Genomic DNA, 20,312 nt, shown 5'->3' with positions numbered 1-20,312 from the left:
TTTGGACAAAACCTTTGCTAAAATATTGAGACCCACATTCATTTTCTCTTGAGGTTTTATGACGACTTCTCAGACTCGAGACAAAAACCTGAGTCAGACTAGACACCAGATGGTGCTTTGGCACCTACTTTTTTTTTAGCCTCCTAAAATATATTTAATAAATAAAAAATATGTTTTATTTATCTATATATTTTTAAATGTATTAGGGCTTTAAATTACATCAATTGTCAATATAACAGTGTAAAGTTTTATTGTAGTTGCTACTTCTGTTAGACTGGCTTCACTTTAAAGGTGCACTCTGTGATTATCTTTCAGCGTTTGTCTACTGGATATGAGACATGCGCATCTGAATTGACGTGTACGAACCTATGGTTAAATAATGGCCATCATTAATCATCATTTGACTCATGAAACACAATTTTCCTGTATCCACACCTTCATTTCTGACTCCAATATTATGCACAAACAGAAGAAGGACGTTCAATCCATTTTGGCGACTGGTTTTCCTTACCTCTGGTAACGCTTGGCCGTGTCACTGCTGCGATGCACTGTGTTATATTCCAAATTTAATTTTTAAATTTCACACGCACACGCACACATACACGCACGCACAGCTCCACGCCCTCTGTATATTTTAAGCGTCGGGAAAGTGTTGACGGATGTCATTGGTCGGCACTCCCATCATTCATACGTAAGCGTTCTACGATTGGGTGAGCCGTTAGGAGGAAGTCAAGTGTCAAATCGTTTTGGGAGGATAAGCCCGGAGTTGACAATAGCGATTCGTCTAAGGCAAAAACGGTTTGGTAGATACACTTTTGAGACGAAAACCCCAGTTGTGTCCTGGAAGGACCACCCTGGAGAGATTTTGCGACACCTGGTTGACAGCAATCCCTCAGACGACTTGGCCTCTCCGTGGATTCGATCACGGACCAGCACAGAGAGGAAAAGTGGGACTTTATTGTTCAAGGCTAGCTCGCTAGCTTCGCTCACTGGCTTGTTGTAGTGTATGAAGCTCGGACCGCAGGCTATATGGCTACGAATTTCGAGCCAATATATGGACTTTCAGAAGATGAGGTACGCCTAATAATACATTCATATATTTGTCGCCGTGAATGTGTGTATCGTACAGCCGAATGCTGCTAGCGCAGACCTTAGCCACGGCTAACCAACCCTCTTCCCTGGGGTAACATTCCACAGTTAACGTTCAGGCAGATGCCAACATCCTAGTGCACTAGTTCACTCACCTCTCTATTGGGGACGACTGCAACAGTTTGTCCAACAAGCGTGTTAGCCCCGCACCGTGTTCACTTTGGAATAATGGATGTATTCCTCTGGTGGACAGCAGGCTGATGTAATTACGGACAACCACTCTGTCAAACAAACAGCCTCATGTCGGTGATCTAAGTTGCCCTATGGTAAACTGACCACTAAACCAGTTTGAGGATAATCGACATATTTACATATTTCACAGTAGAACTAGGTTGACATCTGACTCTCTAATTCCAAGAGATGCCATGCGAATTTGCGTTACTCGAGTTGCTATTCAGATGTAAAGGTGTTTTACATGGAAGTCACGACTCAACAAACAAAACAATTTGCTCTTTAGCAGCAGCTGTCAAATACCAACCACCTACTTACCAGACACGATGTTAAATGCAGACAGAAATAGTGAAGCCAGGTTGCGGACAGTGAGAATGAATCAGAATTACGTGACAACACAATACAGGCTCTGTGTTAAAATAGAGAAAATAAAGAAGCTAAACATTAGATTCTCAGATATTGCTGAATTTGTACCACCTTGCATTAAGATGACGTTCCTTTTCAAAATAGTGCTGTAAATAGAGAATGCTTTCTAATGCAGTTTTATTGTTGGTTGAATTGAATTCTTTGAAATTTTAGTTAGAAAACATGTACGTTCAAACGTCAACTTTGCAACATAATTAAGTCGGGTCTTTTATAGTAAATTTAGTTTGGTTTTTCAAAATGTGACAGTTTGAATACTTTCATTTCATATATTATGTTTGATCTTATTTGGAAATTCTTAACAATTGTTTTAAGCAAGACCTAATTTTGAATCCATCCAGTTTGAATCCATGATATGAACTATTATTGTTTCCACAGCATGAGACGAGAGTGCTGCGGGTTAAGGTCATCGCAGGAATCGATCTGGCGAAGAAAGACATCATTGGAGCCAGGTAAGAATCGCAGGAAACAATTGATTAGATTGTCACTAGTCCCTAAGTAATTACACTGGTATGTCATTGAGGGTCTCTACTAGTCTGTCCTCTTAACCATTGAGAGCAGACTTCAATACAGTTTAACAGATTTCCTTCACTTACAAAGACCTTGAACTTCAGCCTTGAAAATAATGATAATTAATGATTACCTACCAGTCTCTCCAGTTTAACCCATACCCAACTTCTCTTACTGTTTGACTAACAGTTATACAGTACATACCTAGTACTATTTTTTTTGACTGAGGAGGGGGCATTGAGGCATTATATCATCATCTGGCCTCATCAATCTGACTTTGCTTCCAGTTGTAACAGTGTTACAATATTAATGAAAGATATTTTAGGAGGAGGTAGATGTGGAAAGACAAGTTTCAAAGTGTTCGTCTGGACTCGATAAAAGGACCATAGGAAACAACAAACAGAATCCAAACAACAGGTCCTAGTTTGCAGCACAAGTGCACCTTGTGAACAACACAGCGACGTGATCACAGGCAGTCACTGAAGCGGTTGTTGTGATCTTTTTGGTCAGGGCTTTGTTTATGATGATGAGGTGTGGCTTGTTTACATTTGCTTTCTCAGCGCAGACTTGAAGGATGGAAAACATGCCTCAGGATGTGATGACAGGTTAGGGTGATAAAGGCCTGTTGGAGTTAATTCGATAGTTAGTCTTAGAGGTACAATTTTCTTTTTTAATGAATAAAAATAAAGTATAATTTAGAGTAAAAAGCAGAAACCTGCTTATCTGACAAATGAATGTCAATTCATATTGGATGGTGTCATCTCTTGTTCCATCTTGGAACATAAGAGGATCTCATAAGAGACGAAATACTGCATAAACTTATCTTAGCTTTTAGAGAATTAGACCAGCTTTTATCCCAGTTTTTTCTGGGTCATTTAATGTTGCTTGGCAAAAGGGTTGTTTAACCGAGGCAGCATGTGGATTTAACAACTATTCTACTACATCTTGCTTTTGCTATACGTTCATTATCATCTTGTCTTAAGAAACAAAAGGCAGCCTCAGGCTTAAGAAAATATATTGCTGCCTCTTTAAAAACATGTAAATTCTACAACATAAATTGTTATTACCTAAGTGTGCAGTTTACACATTCTTTGGATGCCATATGTAAACTAAAGTCCATTGTATCTAAGTTATGATGTTTGAGCAGTGAGAAAGGGCTGAAGTCCATTCACGTCCATTGTATTTTGTATGGGAAAAACTTGGTTATGTAAATGGATATGTGTGGCAGAAGTGCACCAAATACAGAAGTAGGTCAAACTGGTAGTTGTTTACTCAGATCTGTCAGATCTTAACTTCCATCCTTAGGAATCAGTTCTAGACTGTGAGGAATCACCTTACACAGTTACCTGATAATTACCCAATAAGTAGATGGTGATTTACTAGCAGATTGCAAATGGGGTGCTGGTAGATCACGAGCAATTAAAATAATTAAAATAAAAGTTTTCAATATAGGCCGATTGTGGGCACCCGTGATATAATGGTCTGTTGCCAATTTCACCCATTTCTTCCTGTTTTCAGTCTTTTGAGATGCGTGTAAACCTCTGTGTGAGGGCAAGTCTAATGCAAAATTCCATGTGGTATCATCCTGACATCTCGCTGGCACAAAGCTCAGTTTTGGTCAGGAGAAAACTGGACTGTAATGAAAAGTAAAAAACAGTGGTTGATGTCTCAATATGTCAGTGCAAGAAACATCGCTGACATGGCAGTCTGTCTCATCATAAGATGTTCAAACTGTTCTGTGCTGGCCTGTTTTTACCTTGTTTTTGCTCCAGTTCTGCTCTGCTGCTTTGTTCCATTGTATTTTGCTTTGTTGTTTTTTTTCTGTGGCTGAATTAAACACCCCAAAGTTTTGTTTTTGTTATTTTAGTCAGGTGCAATAGAAATGTAAGGAAATGACGTCAAGGAAACAACAGAACACAGAGAGTCCATTTCAGTCAGATTCTTGCAGTTAGTTTTCATCTGTCAGTGTTGACCTGAACTCCCCTCTCTGCCCTTAGCTGGTCTTTTTGTTGACAGATTGATGGAGATAAGAGGAAAAAAAAATCAGCATACCATCTATTGTTCTAATAGAACTGCACAAACATGCAATTAGAGGCTATGAGGATCCTGGAGACTAGATGTTTAAAAAAAAAAATCAATACACTGAAATATTGCGATGTTTCGTCTCATGATACTGTATCAATTTTTTAACAGCAAAATATAATGAACCAACGCCATTAATATTTGCATATTTTTTGTAAAACAAAATTGAGACAGTGCTGTCAAATATTGATACTTAATCACACGCCTACTGGAGACATTACTCAGCCATAAACCAAATTAAGTTTGGCTTAGGGAACATTTGTCGACCCTTTTTACTGTTCATCATTTCTGCTCCTTGTCTTTTTCCACCACTCCTTCTTAGTGGGCAGCACTAGATAAATGTGCGGTTCGTCTCTACCTGACAGGTTAAATCTAATTTATCCCATATCCTCACTGAAATCTGATTATTGTGTATATCAAGTCTGGATCGTCAAAAATAGAACAGTGGAATCCCATGAGAATTGAGAGTAGAAGTCGTATAAAAGCATTTGTAATTCTTTTGTTTGAAAATGTAATTTGGATAGGATTTTTTTTTTTCATAGATCTAACCAATTCCATCTGTTTAAGATTTATCAAATGCATAACACTTAAGATTTCACGGAGTACATGGCAATTTTCACTTTCTTGGTGTTATCTGTGAAGGCTGTTGGTGTGAAGGATTTCACGACTTATCGCTGTTCTTCTTGTGGCCTTAAGCATGATGTTTTACAGCCACACAAGATGAGCACACCTAGTGGTACTACAACACTCTAATTACACCGTATTAAATGGGGGCAAACAACAATTTCCTCAGTGTGAGGTCAATAAATGTTGTCTAATCTAATCTAATCTGAACTAACCTAATCTATTACTTTCTCAAAGTGTGATGTAGACAAAAGTTGCTACAGTATTTCAGGGCTGTTTGTTTTAAAGGGGTGTTTCAAAGGCGTTTCAGTCACGCTGAATGGAAGTTTTTTAATGCATTTTAGCTCCTGGGCTGAATGAGGTACAATGTGTGTCCATTCATTCCGTCGTCCATCCAAGTGTTGCAGCTCTAATACACAGTTGATACACACGTTATTATTTACACACAGTGCAGAAAAAAAGGTTTATTTCACCAATTCACCTCCATGCTTTAAATACATATTAAATTACCAACAGCCAGTATGTGTTTGTTGACGCTTCAACTTCAGGTGACACGCCCAGCTTGCGTCAGACCAACATCATCATGTGCAAGGCAGGAAATAAGTCTATGTGCAAGAGGTTGACTGTCACAGTTGTGGGGGGGAGTGTTTGAAAAAAAAAAAAAAGAGAAACCTGACTCTGTGTCTGTTGTTACCTGTTGATGGGGATCAGATGAGTAAGGTGCCAGGTGAATAGTGCTGCTCTGCTTCTCCACACGGAATCTGCCAGACATTTTTTGCCCCATCAGCAACTTCTCTTTACCCTCATTGCTGTTTTTAAATAGTACAGTCACAAACGCGCTGCTTACTACTTGTTCCGCTCAGAAAATAAATAAAGAATACATATAAATACATATTCCAGGTTCTAATTTAGAAACCTGTTTCGTCAATGAGACATTTTATAAAGCTTCATCTAAAAACTCCTTACTGTTACTTTTTCAGTGTGTACATGTGAGGTTTGGTACTATGTGCTGTAAAACCATAGGTACTGGTAACAAATCAGCAAAGGACTACTAAACCGGTTCACTTAGGTGTATGGTTTTGTTGTGTACTGTAGACTGAAATGTTCACACACTTCTTTTATTTCGTTCTTTGTTTTTTTTTTTTACAGTGATCCTTATGTCAAACTCTCCCTCTATGTCGCGGATGAAAACAAAGAGCTTGCCTTAGTCCAAACCAAAACCATCAAAAAGGTAAGAGCCCAAATTAAGAAAAAAAATTACAAAACAGTTCTCTTTCCACTGTTTGCATACACACAAGACCAACAGCTGTTATTTCTGTGGTTTGCTTATCCTCTTAAAGCCAGAGATTTAAGTCCTGTGAATTCTTAACATCACGTTAGCAACAGCCGGGTTTCTTTAGGTTGAAGCTGTTATGTCATGCTGAGATTGCCAGGAAGACTTTAGACGGCTTGGATTCCTTCTACGGTTCAGGGAAATCCAGAGGGGAAACAGTGGGCAGGTTCTTTCCCCCAGGCTGCCTGGGTTAAGATAGAAATCTGTCCACAGCAGAGGGAGCTATTTGCTATTACTTTAAACCCACTTTAGATGGTATCTCACTTCAGAAGCAGACTGTAACTTAAATGAAAATGTTAACTTCAGCACCAACACTGATGAACACATGGGGTTAACAGTTGTGCTCAGCATCTTCCTGACCCAAGCGAGAATTAATGGAAATGTATTGTAGCCAGGAAGGAAACTTTGATAATACCTTTTTGCTTTTACCACAATCCCATAGCCTGTCTTTACAAGCAGATCCCTTTTTTTTTCTTCAAATGTTCCCCTTCTCCTGATTATTGCTGATAGCTACATGTAGCTGGCAGCCAACCTTCTGCTGCAGTCAGGCCTCCATGCAGGCAGACATATGTTGCCAGTGGCCATGCTGGCCTTATAGGATAAAAATAGCTGACAATAGACTGCTATGTAGAGCAGAAGGAGCATCAGTGCTCACCTCTTCTGTGGGTTCTCTCTGTCTTTTAAGTGGGACACTCATGATGGAGTCTTTGTTGCTTAAAGTCAGTGGATGGCTGGTGGAAAAGTGCTATTAAAAATGCCAGAATGAAGCTAATCAGAGCAAAACCATGGTGACTATATAGCACACTGAGGCTTTACAAAAAGCAGCTATTTATATTATTTTACTGCTGTTAATAATTGAAAGATAATTGTGCATGTTCAAGTGTGTAAATACCTCTTAGGTTGTTTATTTGTTAGTGTGATATCAGCAGGTTTTTTAATTGCTGCAGTAAAACCTTGTCACTGGTAACCAACGTGACTCATTCAAGTGAGATTTTATCCACATTCTCTTTCTTTCTCCAAAAAAGCCTACGTATATATGTGCACTGATTTTATTCCCAGTGGTAAAAATATGAGTAAAAATCCTCGGGAGTCCACCTGGCTGCTTAGCCAAGGACTAATGCCAATCATTGGGACACATATGAGCTTCTCTTAACAACGTAAGAGGATCATTGACTCACGAGACTGAGCCTGATATCTCACTTAAGCTCTCATCTCCCACTCTGCTTTGGACGGCTTTCATAAATGTGTTCTGTTATGTGTTCAAACCAGTGATGTGTACAGTGCTTTATTTCACACCTCGTACAGTGTACGAGCATCTAAACAAAACTCATTTCTCTGCGTTTCAGACCCTTAATCCCAAATGGAACGAGGAATTCTACTTCAGAGTGAGTTCACATTTCATCGTCTTTGTTTACGTCAGCAAATCTCCGCTCCTTCACTGCAACAGTTGCACTGTTTCATTTGTATCTATGCAGCGTGCTGGCGTTGCAGTTGTTAAACGTTTGTCGTAGTTTAACTGAGGACAGAGTCCCACCTCCTCCACCACTGTAAATAGACAGATAATATTAGACTTTACAATCTGAGCCTTAGCATACGTATTTATTTTTTCCCCCTCCCTTATATAAGAATTACATTTCAATGTTGTGGTAGAACAGAGTGTCCAGCTTCTAGTAACTAGTCATGAAGTGTTTTCAGACATCGTAACTAGAGATGTAACGATGCATCGTGAATTGATTAAAAAAAAAAGAATCTGTAACGAATACTAGTCATGAAGTGTTTTCAGACATCGTAAGTAGAGATGTAACGATGCATCGTGAGTTGATTAAAAAAAGAAAAAAAGAATCTGTAACGAATACGTATCTGTATTTGGATCGGTTGAAATAAAATATGAATCGCACATCAAGGCCTAAGGAGTAGGCTGCGTTATCGCAAAAAGTCACCGGTGATACCATGAGACTACACACTCTAGTACACTAGGTGGCGGTATGCGCCTAAAAATGTTGGTTGTGACCCGCTATTAAACAAAGACATCACATTGTTTCTATAAAGAAAGGAACTCTTTCCAGTAAGTTTTATTTCAAATATTCTTTTGTTCTTATATTGACAGTTAGTGAGGTCAATTCTAAGATAACTTCAGTTTATTAGGTAAACAAGACTAGTTTAGTTTACAAAGGATCAATGTATTTGGTCAGACTTTGCCTGGAGTTAATCTAGCTTCAAAACGTAATAAAATAATTTATGAAAAAAAAAATTGTGAATCGTATCATATCGTATCCTAAGTTGAGTGTATCGTTACATCCCTGATCGTAACTGCATCGACCTTTCATGACCCCTGTTTCTCATGTGCTGTGTCTAACCCTTTTGCCAACAGGTTTGCCCACAGAATCACAGATTACTCTTCGAGGTGTTTGATGAAAACAGATTGGTAAGAATCATACGATATGCGTTCACACCCATCACTCGTTCTGTTGCTTATATCACACTGTATATATTTATATCCAGTCTTTTGCATTTTGACGGCTCTCAGCAGATGTAAACTCACACACAGACAGTTGTTTTTCCATTTTTTTAAATGACGTCCTCCATTTCTTTCTTCCAAGATGTTCTTTTGACTTAAGAACACCAGGTTCACTTTGTTTTATAAAACGGCAACACACTCGTTAATCCTTCATGTGGAATTAGAAGATAAAACAATCACCTTTCCAATTTTTCCCCAGTTTTAGCTTTGGTTTCACTGTTTCCATGGTGAACATCAGTCTGCGTGTTTAACTGCTGTGTAGAAAAGTGAACAGAAGCACAATATTGTTGCACTTATTTTTTCTTTCTCTGCTTTTTAAGACTGTGCTCCACAACTTTTACCCTTATTCTTTGTCAGGCTTCTCAGATTCTCCCTCAGAAGAGAACTCTAAATTTTTTTAAAATAGTTTCACATTTTACATTGAATGCATAAAACAGCTTGAAGTGTTCAAGTAATTAAAAAGAACTCAAGAATGTCTCAGTTCTCATATTTCTAGGTCAAGCGACGATCTTAACTGTTTGAGGTGTGCGGAGTGTTTGGGATTTAAATAAAGCAAATGTTTTGTTCTGTGTTGTGGTGCAGCAGATGTGAGGACAGCTGCATTTTTTTGTGTCTTGTGTGTGACTCTGGAGGTCTTAATCTAAAGTGTGGTGTTTAGAGAAGAGCAAAACAAGACGCATCCCATGGTATTATAGAATCTCTTGGCTGGTGAAGGCACATTCTGTTCCTCACGGCATCAGGACTCCTGCTACTGCGTAGCGGGGTCTTCGTGGGAGTACGCCTGGTTTTTGCTGTGGATGGAGTCTTTTTTTTGGCAAAAATTACCTTCTGTACCTTTCCTGCAAATTTAATCAGGTCAAACCTGCAAGATTTTTTTATTTTTTTTTTAGAAAAAAACAGACAGTCTCTTTCATCTGCTGAAATTGTAGCGTGCTGTACCCATGTGTGACGGAGGGCATGTTTCACATTTTCAGCAGAAAACAATTGCTATTTCTTAGGCCGATAAGAAAAGGGCAGCTCTCATTATTCTCTCAGTACAGGGGCTGCACTGTTGCAGACTTGAGGATGACACAAGACAGCTCAGCACAGACAGTCTTCGTCTCTGTCTTCTCCTTATATGTCTGCCAGGAGGCGCTTTTCTGTCTGCCTCTATGTGCATACCAAGGCAGTTCCTCCGACACTGGACAGAGTTTCTTTAAAGAGTCTGTTTGTTCTCTTGCACCCATCAATTTAAGGTTCATTTGTCAGATGAAATGAAGTTTGACATAAAATTGTGAGCGTGAGCTTGTGCGATATTAGGTATGATACATTGCAGTGTTTTGACTAACACTAATTCTCCAGACGTATTAAACTCCTCTGTAGTTTTTCTGTGCACAGAGAAAGACTGGAAGGAGAAAAAAGTGAAGGACATTTTCTAGTTTGTAACACGTTTCTAGACTAGCTGCTATAAAACCACACGTTAATGTCTTGTTTGCTATATAGAAAATGTTCTTTGTAAATTTTTCATGCACCCTGTTATTGACTGCACCTAACACTGTAGGCAGTGCGTCATCACTAAGCTTAACTGGCTGCAACCTTTTCCTGCACATAAATCTTTTCCGTTCCGTTTTTTTAACATCTTTGACAAATATCTCTCTGCTCAATGCTCTTTTGTCCACAAATGTGTTCTTCAGATTTTTTCTAATTATAACTCAGTTTTAACTGGCAGTCAGTGGCTTGGCTACCAACTTGTCGTGTCTTGCTGCTTCCTACAGAATAGATGATGTTTAAAGAGTAACTCATGAGTTGAAACTCTCACAGAGGATGAAAAAGCTGCTTCCTACAGAATAGATGATGTTTAGAGAGTAACTCATGAGTTGAAAAAGCAGGCTTGATTTTGATTAATGTCCAGAAGTTATCAGTCAGAAATTATCATACAGTGGAGAGTAGAGTAGCGGAGAATAATGTTGCTGTCCAAAGAGATAAGATTTCTTTTTTTCATGAATGCAAGTTAGATGTGTCTCTGTATTATGATGAACTGAAGCCGTTACCCATACTCAGCATTCAAGCGTTGCCGACAACGGCTGACAGCTCAATTGTTTCTGAGGCGGCGTGATGCAAACAGCATGGCCTATAAAACCACCCCGCAGTCGGGGCCTTGCCTGTGTATGGCAGACGGTGAGTGTCTGTTCAGTTTAGTGAAGACTTGGATGTCGTTCCCCGGAGAGAGCTGCGTCATCAAAGCAGCAATCTGACGGATATTCTTTTCCCCACTTTGCTGCCTCCCTTTTCTTTGACCATTTTTAGCAGCATCTTCCTCAAGCTGTCAGTGAAAAGGTCTTGATTCACCAAATGATGTCTTCTGGTGGTTGCAGTTTAAAATTGTTTGCAAACGGATCAGAAATGAATGGACTTTTCCTTTTTGTACATCTCTCTTCTTTTGGCCCTTAACCCATTATAGAACTAGTTCTGTCTTCTGGTGGTTGCAGTTTAAAATTATTTGCAAACGGATCAGAAATAAATGGACTTTTCCTTTTTGTACCTCTCTCTTCTTTTGGCCCTTAAACCATTATAGAACTAGTTGTTATTTCACGTAAGTATGCTTATGGTTGCTTAAAACCTTAAGATGATTAAGATGCTTAACAAATACGTCCTGTTGCAAACTGCAGTAGTAGACAATAAGGTTTAGTTTTTGGGACGTCATTAATTGGAGACATGAAGAAGGATGAATAGAAGAGGTTTAAGAAAGATCATGTCAGCAGTCGGAGGTTGACAGGATCTGAGTCAGGAGTGTGTTGGCCCTTGGGGGGGCAGCTTGAGGTTGTAACAGGAGGTAGTGGGGCCATTTGAAGTCATGTGACTGACAGACAACCCACTGTCACCCCGGAAACCAGGAGCGCCAGCGTCTCTTATCCAATCATGTGAGGAATGCTGGCCGTCACTCAGCTCAGTCTATTTCTGCTGTCTGTCGCTAGTGCATGGTAGTGCTAAAGGTCTGACTTACATGGATCTTAAGTTTTTCCCCCTTTGCCTTTCCTTAGGATTCACTTCATTTAGTGTGCAGTGTAAACGTGCCATATTTTTTTCTGGTGGCTATGCAGTTTTTGTGACTGCTTTGCTCCATAGATTTAACTGTGGGAGGAAAGTTGTGGAAAGGATTTGGACAGAGCGTGGAGAGGGGTGGGGGGCGGGCGAACGGGAGAGAGTGGAGGAAAAAAGGGGATCAGTCATCTAGCCAGCAAAAGGAGAGAAGAAGGCGACAGTCAGAGACAGAGACTGAGGAGAGGAGAGCAGAGGGTCTGAAGAGCCAGTCAGAGAGAAAGTAAAAGGCAGCGAAGCTCTGGGACCTGGGTTGGAAATGGCACAACGTCTGCGTTTGTACTTTAGCTCAGGTCGCAGTAACACGGCCCCTGAGGTTCTGGAAGGAGACACTGAGGAGCAGCGGCGAGACAGTGATGTGGTCACAGCAGTCGGCCCTCAGCCACCGTTGGGAATGAGGCCTTTTCAGGAGCAAGCTGAGCAGCAGGTTCCATCTTCTCACTTGCATCGCGATCCGTTGTTAAAACGCAGTTCTTCGATGTTTATACCACAACTCGCCGCCTTCAGTGAGCCACGTCCGACTAAGAGCTCCTCCATGCACATCTCACTTCAGCGCTCTAACGGATCAAGTAATGGAGAGTCCAGTGGCCAAGAAGATGATGTTCTGCCACCGTGTTATTCTCCTCCAGGACCAGCGCCTGCCTATCCTGAACCACAGGGGAGCACTGATGTTCCACACCAGCCACCTCCACCCTACTGCTGCCCCGATTCTTTAAACTCTGCAACTTTTGTGGCAGAGCCGAGCGTTCCCAAACGTAGGGTCTTCAGCATCGGTTCAAATGGGTACACAGTGTACAGCAAAGGACAGCCAGGTATCAGTGTGGGTGGAATCTGCATCCAGAGAACCCCTCCTGATGGTTCTGATGGTCAGCATTTTAGAATCTTTCCTTATGCTGGCTGGTCCGGCCAACAGCAGAGCTCAGACAATTGCTTGGGTGTTAATGGTGGAACTCAGAGGTTGGTATTTCAGCTCCAGCAAAATCAAAACCAGGATCAGAGCCACAGCACGCAGTTGGCCAATCCACCGCAGGAAGAATGCACAAATATCGGCTTTGCCAGCTCTAGAGGTGGCCGTGTACTGCGTTACCCCAAAATCCGACTGGGAAGAAGCTCATCGTATCAGAGGCTTTTGGTGGAAAATCAACATCAGGGCAGGAGCTCAGATGGCCCCGATGGTACACAAACTGACAGCGAGACAGAGAGAATGGAAACTTGCGACCAATCGGATGGTTGTACTTTTAAAATCAGTGGCGATACTCCCAGAAGGCAGCCTCATTTCAAGATCTACTTTACTTCAGGTGGAGGTGGGGATCCGGATGTGAACGCCAATTCAGTGCTGAACAATTCCCAGGTAATCATTATCGGCATAGTTTTTTTGCGATGGTTACATGTTAAATTATATTTGTCCCGTAGCTATAAAACTTTACAGGAGATTTTTATTCCTTCTGCCTGAATAATAATGTAATTAATAATAGTTCAAAAACATGAGCTCAGTTAAGAGAGAGGTAGAACACAGTATATAATATCTAAATATATTTTAGCGAAGAGACACCAAATAGCATATCTATTAAGAAACAGAAAAATAAAGATATATTCTATGGTCTGCATCTTGTTTGTGAAAGTAATGTGTTCATGTTATTGTCAGATTCTGTCCTGGATCTGTAGGTGTTTATACCTGTGTTGGTTCCAGTAGTGGAAAACACATTCATTAATACTTGCTGTTTACAGTGGCACTTAAATAAAATGTTACACGCAGTAACAGGTATAAAGAACCCCTTGTTGGAAAGAGTAGTACTTTTTAGTTTTGGTCATTAAGCTCAACTGCAGTGCTGCACTGATCTTTGAGAGAAAGCTGTTCCTATATTTAGTCTCTTTCTAGCGTGGTTGTTGGTTTTGAGCGTGGTGAAGAGGCTGTTGCTCTAGACTGGTTTGGACCTGTGTCCTTCTCACTGCTGCTGTGACTGATGAGGCACAAGATGTCGATGTAGATTTTCTAAATAATTTCTTGCTTATTTTTGTACAAGGTCAGACAAGCTGGGTTGTCTCGCTCTTACTAGTTCATACTCAAGCCTTGTCTACAATTAAGAAATGTCATCTGGTCAATCATGATTTATTGCGACCATAATTAATCATGATTAATTAATCAAGATGAATCAAGAGTTTGATTATTGCTGAACATTTCTGTACAGGAACAGGAAGTGGATGGAGGTAGAATTCCTAGAAATTCCGTGCGTGCCATTCAGCCAATCCAGTATTTGAATCTGATCTGATCAGTATACACACGTCTGTATATGTGTAGATATAGATCACATCGTTTTTATATTTAAATACATTCCTCTGAGGGAACCCCACTTCCTTTAACCCACTCCAGCCCACATTTAGAATATAATGATGGGTTTTCCTAACTGGTGGCCTTGACTTGGGGTGCCCCCCCCCCCCTTTTAAGCCACTGCATTGGATACTGTGCATGTGTTTCCTTCTGTATGTGCCATCCTGACTAGCTGCAGACAGTAAAGCCCCCGGGCTGTGCCTTTGTAAATCCCTTCTTCAATGCCTCCCATTTGCCATTTAGACACCTCTTGAAAGGGTTGACTATATTTACCTGTGATGGGATTCTAGGTGGATTGGGGCGCACTCTGTTTATTTTGGTCCAATAGCGTGTGAGAGGGATTCAAATCGCTTTTGTTGGTGAAGAGCTTTTCAGTTTTGTCATCTTGGGACTTTTAAGTAGGTCACATGACCTTTTCACACCTACTTTCTAGGCTGGATTTGTTCGCGCTTCCTCTGTTTCACACACTATCACACACTTGCTTTGTGTCATCGTGTCTCTGCAGAGATCTGTGTATTCCAGATAAATGGACGTGTAGGAACTTCTCACAGAGGAAAAGTAAAGTTTGTGTAAATGCTAAAATAATTTTAAATAAGAAATGTAAGATGAGTTGATTTAGCTCATCTTCATTATCTGAGCTTATTTTTTTAGCTTTGTATTTTGGTTCAATACTTGAACAGAATTCTCTATTTAATTTTTCTTTCCTTTCTCCCTGGCCTCTCTGAACTCACACTGCCCAAATAAAAAACTCATTTTCAGGTTGTTTTTTATTTTTTGTCCCCCCTTCACCCCTCCAAAAAAAGCATATTTACCACTTTATTTTGTGTCCACTCCAGATATTTGTTTAATATAATATACACTGCACAAGTCTCTGTGTTGAAAAGCAGAAAAAAAAAAACCAAGTGCGTCACAGCTGTACAAATATTGTATTTTTTTTCTTCACTTTTTGAGCATTGGATATTCAGAGTTGGTGTGCCCTGTCCCTGACCTGTTCTTTTTTTTTTTTTTTTTTTTTTTTAAATTTGTCTGTGCTTCATTTCTATCATCTTACCAATATATAAGCCAAGGCATAATAATGTTGTGGTGTGTTGTACAATTAAAAATGACTTAAAATAAGGTTTAATAATTTAAAATATACCATTGAGTATAATTCAGATTTGACTTTGACAAATCTCAACCTAAAATCTCTAATATTAAATTCTTTTTTAGTTAATAAAGATACAAACAAACTGGCATCAGTACTACTAAAAATGTACATTTAAAACAAATTACCTTCTTTACTTCAGGATGACATGAAGAAAATGTGAAACTGTGAAATAGTTTGTTCACTTTTATAGACCAGCAGTGTTTATTTTTTTAGCTTCCAAATGACCAAAGGGTCTGTAGTGTTTCTGTCGGTTCTCTGCATGTGTCTCCTCCCTCTCCGGCTTGTTAGTGGCATCCTCGCTCTCCCTCTGAGTGTGTAATCTGGCCTTGGGAGGCAGCTGAGAGACTTAACTCTGACCTGACAGTGACTGTGCAATTATATCCCTCTGCATAAACAAACTTGTTATGGTTGAGAAAAGAAAACATCAGTTCTGTGTTATAGGATTACATGTGTCCCATAGGAAACAGCGATTGTACTACTGGAGGCTGTTTCTTTTCTTTTTTTTTTTTCCCGCCACAAAGTCCGAGCTCACGCTGACTCATCGGCTTGACTGGTGCTAGCAATAATTTGTAGTTTTTAACTTGGATAAACAGCAGGCTTTTTTTAATGACAATGTGTCAAAGTGCTTGACAAAGCCACATGACAGGTCACAAATCAACATGTGGGAAGATTGCACGCCGATTCTGCAATTTGGAAAGTCTCACTCTAAAGTTTAAAACTTCACTATTTTAATTCTTTTAAAATGTAAATGTGGGCTAAAGAAATAATGTGTTCAGTCCAAAGGGGAACATAAGTCATTGTGCTGTGGTTCTGGCTGTCCAAGAAGGAATAGTTTGAGGTGTGTCTCTGGGAGGACTTGTGCGTCAAAGAAATGACAGATGCTTCACAAGTCTCTAATTACACACATGCTCATTAATGACGGTCATTTAGTTTTAAAGTGATTTATTTGTGACCTTTCTACGTTGAATCTCAGATATGTAAATAGTGGAGAGAGCTCCTTAAACTCGATCCTCACAGTAAGAGTAAAGCAGTCACTCATGTGGATCTGGTACGTCCTCATCTCAGCGTGAGCCATTATTCTGACGGATCAAACCATTCAGAGTCGCAACCACAAAAAGTCTTAAAAACAACACTTCAATGACACTGGTATATTAATAAATAACAATAAATAAAATAAAAACAGTGAGTTGAGCTTTTCACACGAGTAAAAAACAGTGAGTTGAGCTTTTCACACCAGTACTGCATTACAGTGTGGCATTATTTTCATGTTTTAATGAACAATTTCAACACAAAATATTCCTTAAATAAGTCTCCGCAAAGGTGACCGTATCAAAACTTGTTGACCTGCTTGAATAAATCACTGTGTATCAGGTCCCTTGAATGGCACATTTTGAGTGCGAGTACAAATATTTAAATGAAGTATCAGGTCAAGTACCAATACTGGTACAGAATTAGGTTAATTGTTCAGTGTAAATTGATGTCAAGTATGTGTGCAAATCGTTTATTTCTAAAAGTGGTCCTACGTTAAACTGGTAAACTACCAAGCCCCCCCAACCCCATGCCTGCTCTGGTGGCTCCCCCTACAGCCCTGAAAATGCATATTATTATTTACATAATTGATTTGCTTGTTTAAATTTCAGCTCATCATATTCAGTAGTCGCAACTACATTCATTTTGACTCAAGAAGATGAAACCTGGGAAGAAATAACTTGGTGGTCAAAGATCATCGTTAACCAATAATGTGTTGTTTGTTGTTAGATGGAGGTAATTCAAGAAGCGTTTTAAATGAGTGGCTTCAGAAGGTTCCTCTGTGGTTCTCCAAGGCTACAATGATTATTGATTACGTCTGCAGGACTTCCATGTGCATTAAATGAGTCTCAGACTGACTATAGTGGCTCACACTCTGGATGTTGCTCCCGTGCTGCAACAATTAATATCCCACAATCCACAGGTTACTGCAGTTTGCAATGAAAGGAACTGGACCAACTCATTATTATCCAACATTTTATACAGTTATTGTTGTTAAAAGTGAGTGGTTAAAGTAAAGAGTGAGTCATGTTGCCTAAATAACCTGTGTCCCACACACAGGGATCTTCCAAGAACGGGCTTTTCCATATCGTACAGGTAATTCAGACAATCCCCTCGGGCCTGTTGTTCTTCACCTCGATCATCCTTCAATTTTCCTTCTTTCCTCTCAGCCTGCATCAACACTGTGGAAATGATAAACAAATCAAATGCGTTCTCACATGGAAACCTTTCCTGAGTTTTCCCTGTTGTGACATTCATTCATTTCTACCTGAGAGCTTCTGTTTGGTGACGATGGATGTTAATTTTTCCTTGATGGGTTCCTGGGTTCTTCCTCCTGTGAAATTTGAAACTTTTTTTTTTTTTTCAATAATGAAAATCCAAACTGGGTTTGGATTGGGGCCTGGTGGAAAGATTGTAAACCTGTAAACAGGTACACTTTGAAAAACAGCAATAAAGAATCAAAGCCCATGTTACTAGTTTTTATATTTTTAAATATTTTGTTTTAATAAATATTTAGCTTCATACATCATACACACAGACATATATGTATAAATATATATGTCTGTGTATACATTATATAGTATAGTTACTATAAAAGTTGTGATCTAGTAAACATGACTTTGCACACTCCTTATTTTAAGAATTTGCATATTATAACATTAAAAAAAACTTTTTCCAGTAAAAATATTTAGTTCTTTTTAGGTCATTTTGCTTTTTAGATTCAGCGTTTTTCATGGATGATTGCTTTGAGTTTTTATTGCTTTTTTAGGGAAGTGTACCAACTTGATTTGAAATGGTTTGTACCGTAATTGATGTGCTGTTTTGTCAGCGCATGGGATTTTTGGGTCTCCACAAGAATTCAGAAATAAAACTTGTGGTTATTCCTGGATGGAAGTTTAAAATTTAGATTTTCTTACACAAACTTATGCCTTAACTTTATGTTTTTTTTTTCACAAGATAATTTACCTCAACACTGTGTCATCCTCTCACTCCTTTCCTGGTGTTGGTGTAGAATCATCTTTTAAATTACGTAACTGAATTAACCTTTTTTTTTTTTTTTTTTTTTCTAGACCAGAGATGATTTCCTTGGTCAGGTTGATGTTCCCCTCAGTCATCTGCCGGTAAGTAGTTCAGATTCATGGGCTGTGTGTGTGTGTGTGTGTGTGTGTGTGTGTGTGTGTGTGTGTGTTTGTGTGTGTGTGTGAGTGGTTTGCGTGGCCAGACTTGTTCCTTTTGAAGACTCAGCTCTTTCTTATCTCACACCGTGCTCTGCCCGTTTGACCTCTGCGATAGTTGTGGGTATTAGTGTTTAGTGTGATGTCGTGTACCTGGCTTGAGAAAGTTCCGGGAGTATTTTGCTGTCGTATTTACACACTCCTCAATAAGAAACTGGACTTGCGTTGTCTAAAATGTAAACAAGGGCCGCTGTCATGAAAGAGATCCGGTGTCAAAGCCAGTGGAAAAAGCTTTGCCTGTGAAATGTAAACAAATGCTGTCTCTCATTTGGAAACTATGAACTAGTCTACTGAAGACATTGATAATATCTGCTTTTTTTTTTCTCTCTCTCTTTTCAACAGAATTATGTTCCCAGACTTGTTATGGTTGTTTTCATGTGGGCCCAGCCTTGTAAAAACCTCAGAGGCAAACCTATGAGTACAAGGTGTGTAGAGGGGTTAATTATTAATTTTCTGCTTGGCTCCCATGAGGCCCAGAAATTAGTAGCAGATAATAACAACAGCTGAGTCATATGAATCAGTGGAGTCATTGGACTTCTTAGTGAATATTTGTTCCCGATGCGGCTGAGGCAGCTTAACTTTAAAAATCTCACTGAAGCAGAATTGTAATTGGCTGAGGATGAGTAGGTTATTTTTTATTTTTTTGCTTGACTCGGTGCTGTGTGCTGCATTTAATAGGTGTTTTTCTATGATTCATTATTCTTTTGAGATGACCGGTAAATTACCCGCGAGTAAGAATCCGTCTTAAAACCATCTGGGTCTGGAGCATCAGGTTAACGTGACTTCACGGCGGCGGAATGCCTGTCTTATTCATAGTTACTGGAATTTACTTTAGTCATCACCTATTTTCTGCTGTAGCTCCTCTGAATCAGGCCAGCCTTGCTGACTCATCCAGAAGCAATCTGGTGGCTGCATTTACCTTGTAGAACTTTAAACTCATTCAGATGTTTCCAAACACAGTTCAGCTCCAGAGGGAATACAGCGTAAAAACCCGACTGGACGTCCCACTCAAGTTCTGCTCTGCGTTTGTCACACATGACGTGCTGTGATTTATGCTCGGTGTCGGGCGACAAGTTAATGTCGATTCTTCATACAGAATTTGAGAGAGAACATCAAAGACATTTCCAACATTAGTAACAAAAAAACATACTCTTTATGGATTCCCAATGGAAACATTAGGTTAAAAACACACCTGGGGACATAAATGTCTGAGCCATGGTCAATAACCCACTACTCACTATATGGCCATAAAAAGAGTTGTAACTACACGAACCGGTGATATTACAAAGCAGTGCATATTGGAAAGCCGGTGTGAACTGGTTTGGCCCCGTCAAGACATTGGAAGATTGCGTCGAATGGCATTAGCACCTTTCTGCCTTTCAGTGTGTAAACGGAGACGCGTATCATTGCATAATGAACCTGTGATTGCTGCACCGAGGGGTTGCAGCTGCGTTCTCTACTCTGATATTTTGATACAGCCTCACATGTGCATCTCCTCTACAATTACAGACGGAGGACCCAGCTATGGAACGTCCCTACACATTCAAAGACTTCCTGTTGCGCCCCAGAAGGTCAGTTTCTACCACCTACAGAAAATGTGATACGGCATGTGATAATGGAAAATACTTGTCAACTAATGAAGCAGCTTCTTCACTGTCACCCCCCCCCCCCCCCCCACCCACCCC

General features: G+C 39.8%; 1 protein-coding gene across 6 annotated transcripts in view; it reads left to right on the top strand.

Moving 5' to 3' along the window:
• Window positions 1-731: 731 nt before the first annotated feature.
• The window catches only part of nedd4l (NEDD4 like E3 ubiquitin protein ligase), a 38,396-nt gene continuing 18,815 nt past the window's right edge, over window positions 732-20,312 (top strand). The window contains exons 1-8 of one of the 6 annotated variants that reach the window (XM_025062122.1): window positions 732-1,074; window positions 2,122-2,195; window positions 6,109-6,190; window positions 7,639-7,677; window positions 8,664-8,717; window positions 17,453-17,488; window positions 18,463-18,513; window positions 20,137-20,198. In XM_025062122.1, the coding sequence (XP_024917890.1) occupies window positions 1,030-1,074; window positions 2,122-2,195; window positions 6,109-6,190; window positions 7,639-7,677; window positions 8,664-8,717; window positions 17,453-17,488; window positions 18,463-18,513; window positions 20,137-20,198 (443 nt within the window). In that variant the 5' untranslated portion in view covers window positions 732-1,029. Of the gene's footprint in view, window positions 1,075-2,121; window positions 2,196-6,108; window positions 6,191-7,638; window positions 7,678-8,663; window positions 8,718-11,294; window positions 13,240-17,452; window positions 17,489-18,462; window positions 18,514-20,136; window positions 20,199-20,312 lie in introns of those variants that run through there. The other 5 variants (XM_008326068.3, XM_017038711.2, XM_008326065.3 and 2 more) reach the window with 5 other exon arrangements.

Source organism: Cynoglossus semilaevis, chromosome 14 (assembly GCF_000523025.1).
Source record: "Cynoglossus semilaevis isolate Cse_v1.0 chromosome 14, Cse_v1.0, whole genome shotgun sequence".
NCBI lineage: Eukaryota > Metazoa > Chordata > Actinopteri > Pleuronectiformes > Cynoglossidae > Cynoglossus > Cynoglossus semilaevis.
The sequence above is the reverse complement of the archived record's forward strand: the minus strand, read 5'-3'. Positions and strand labels throughout refer to the sequence as shown.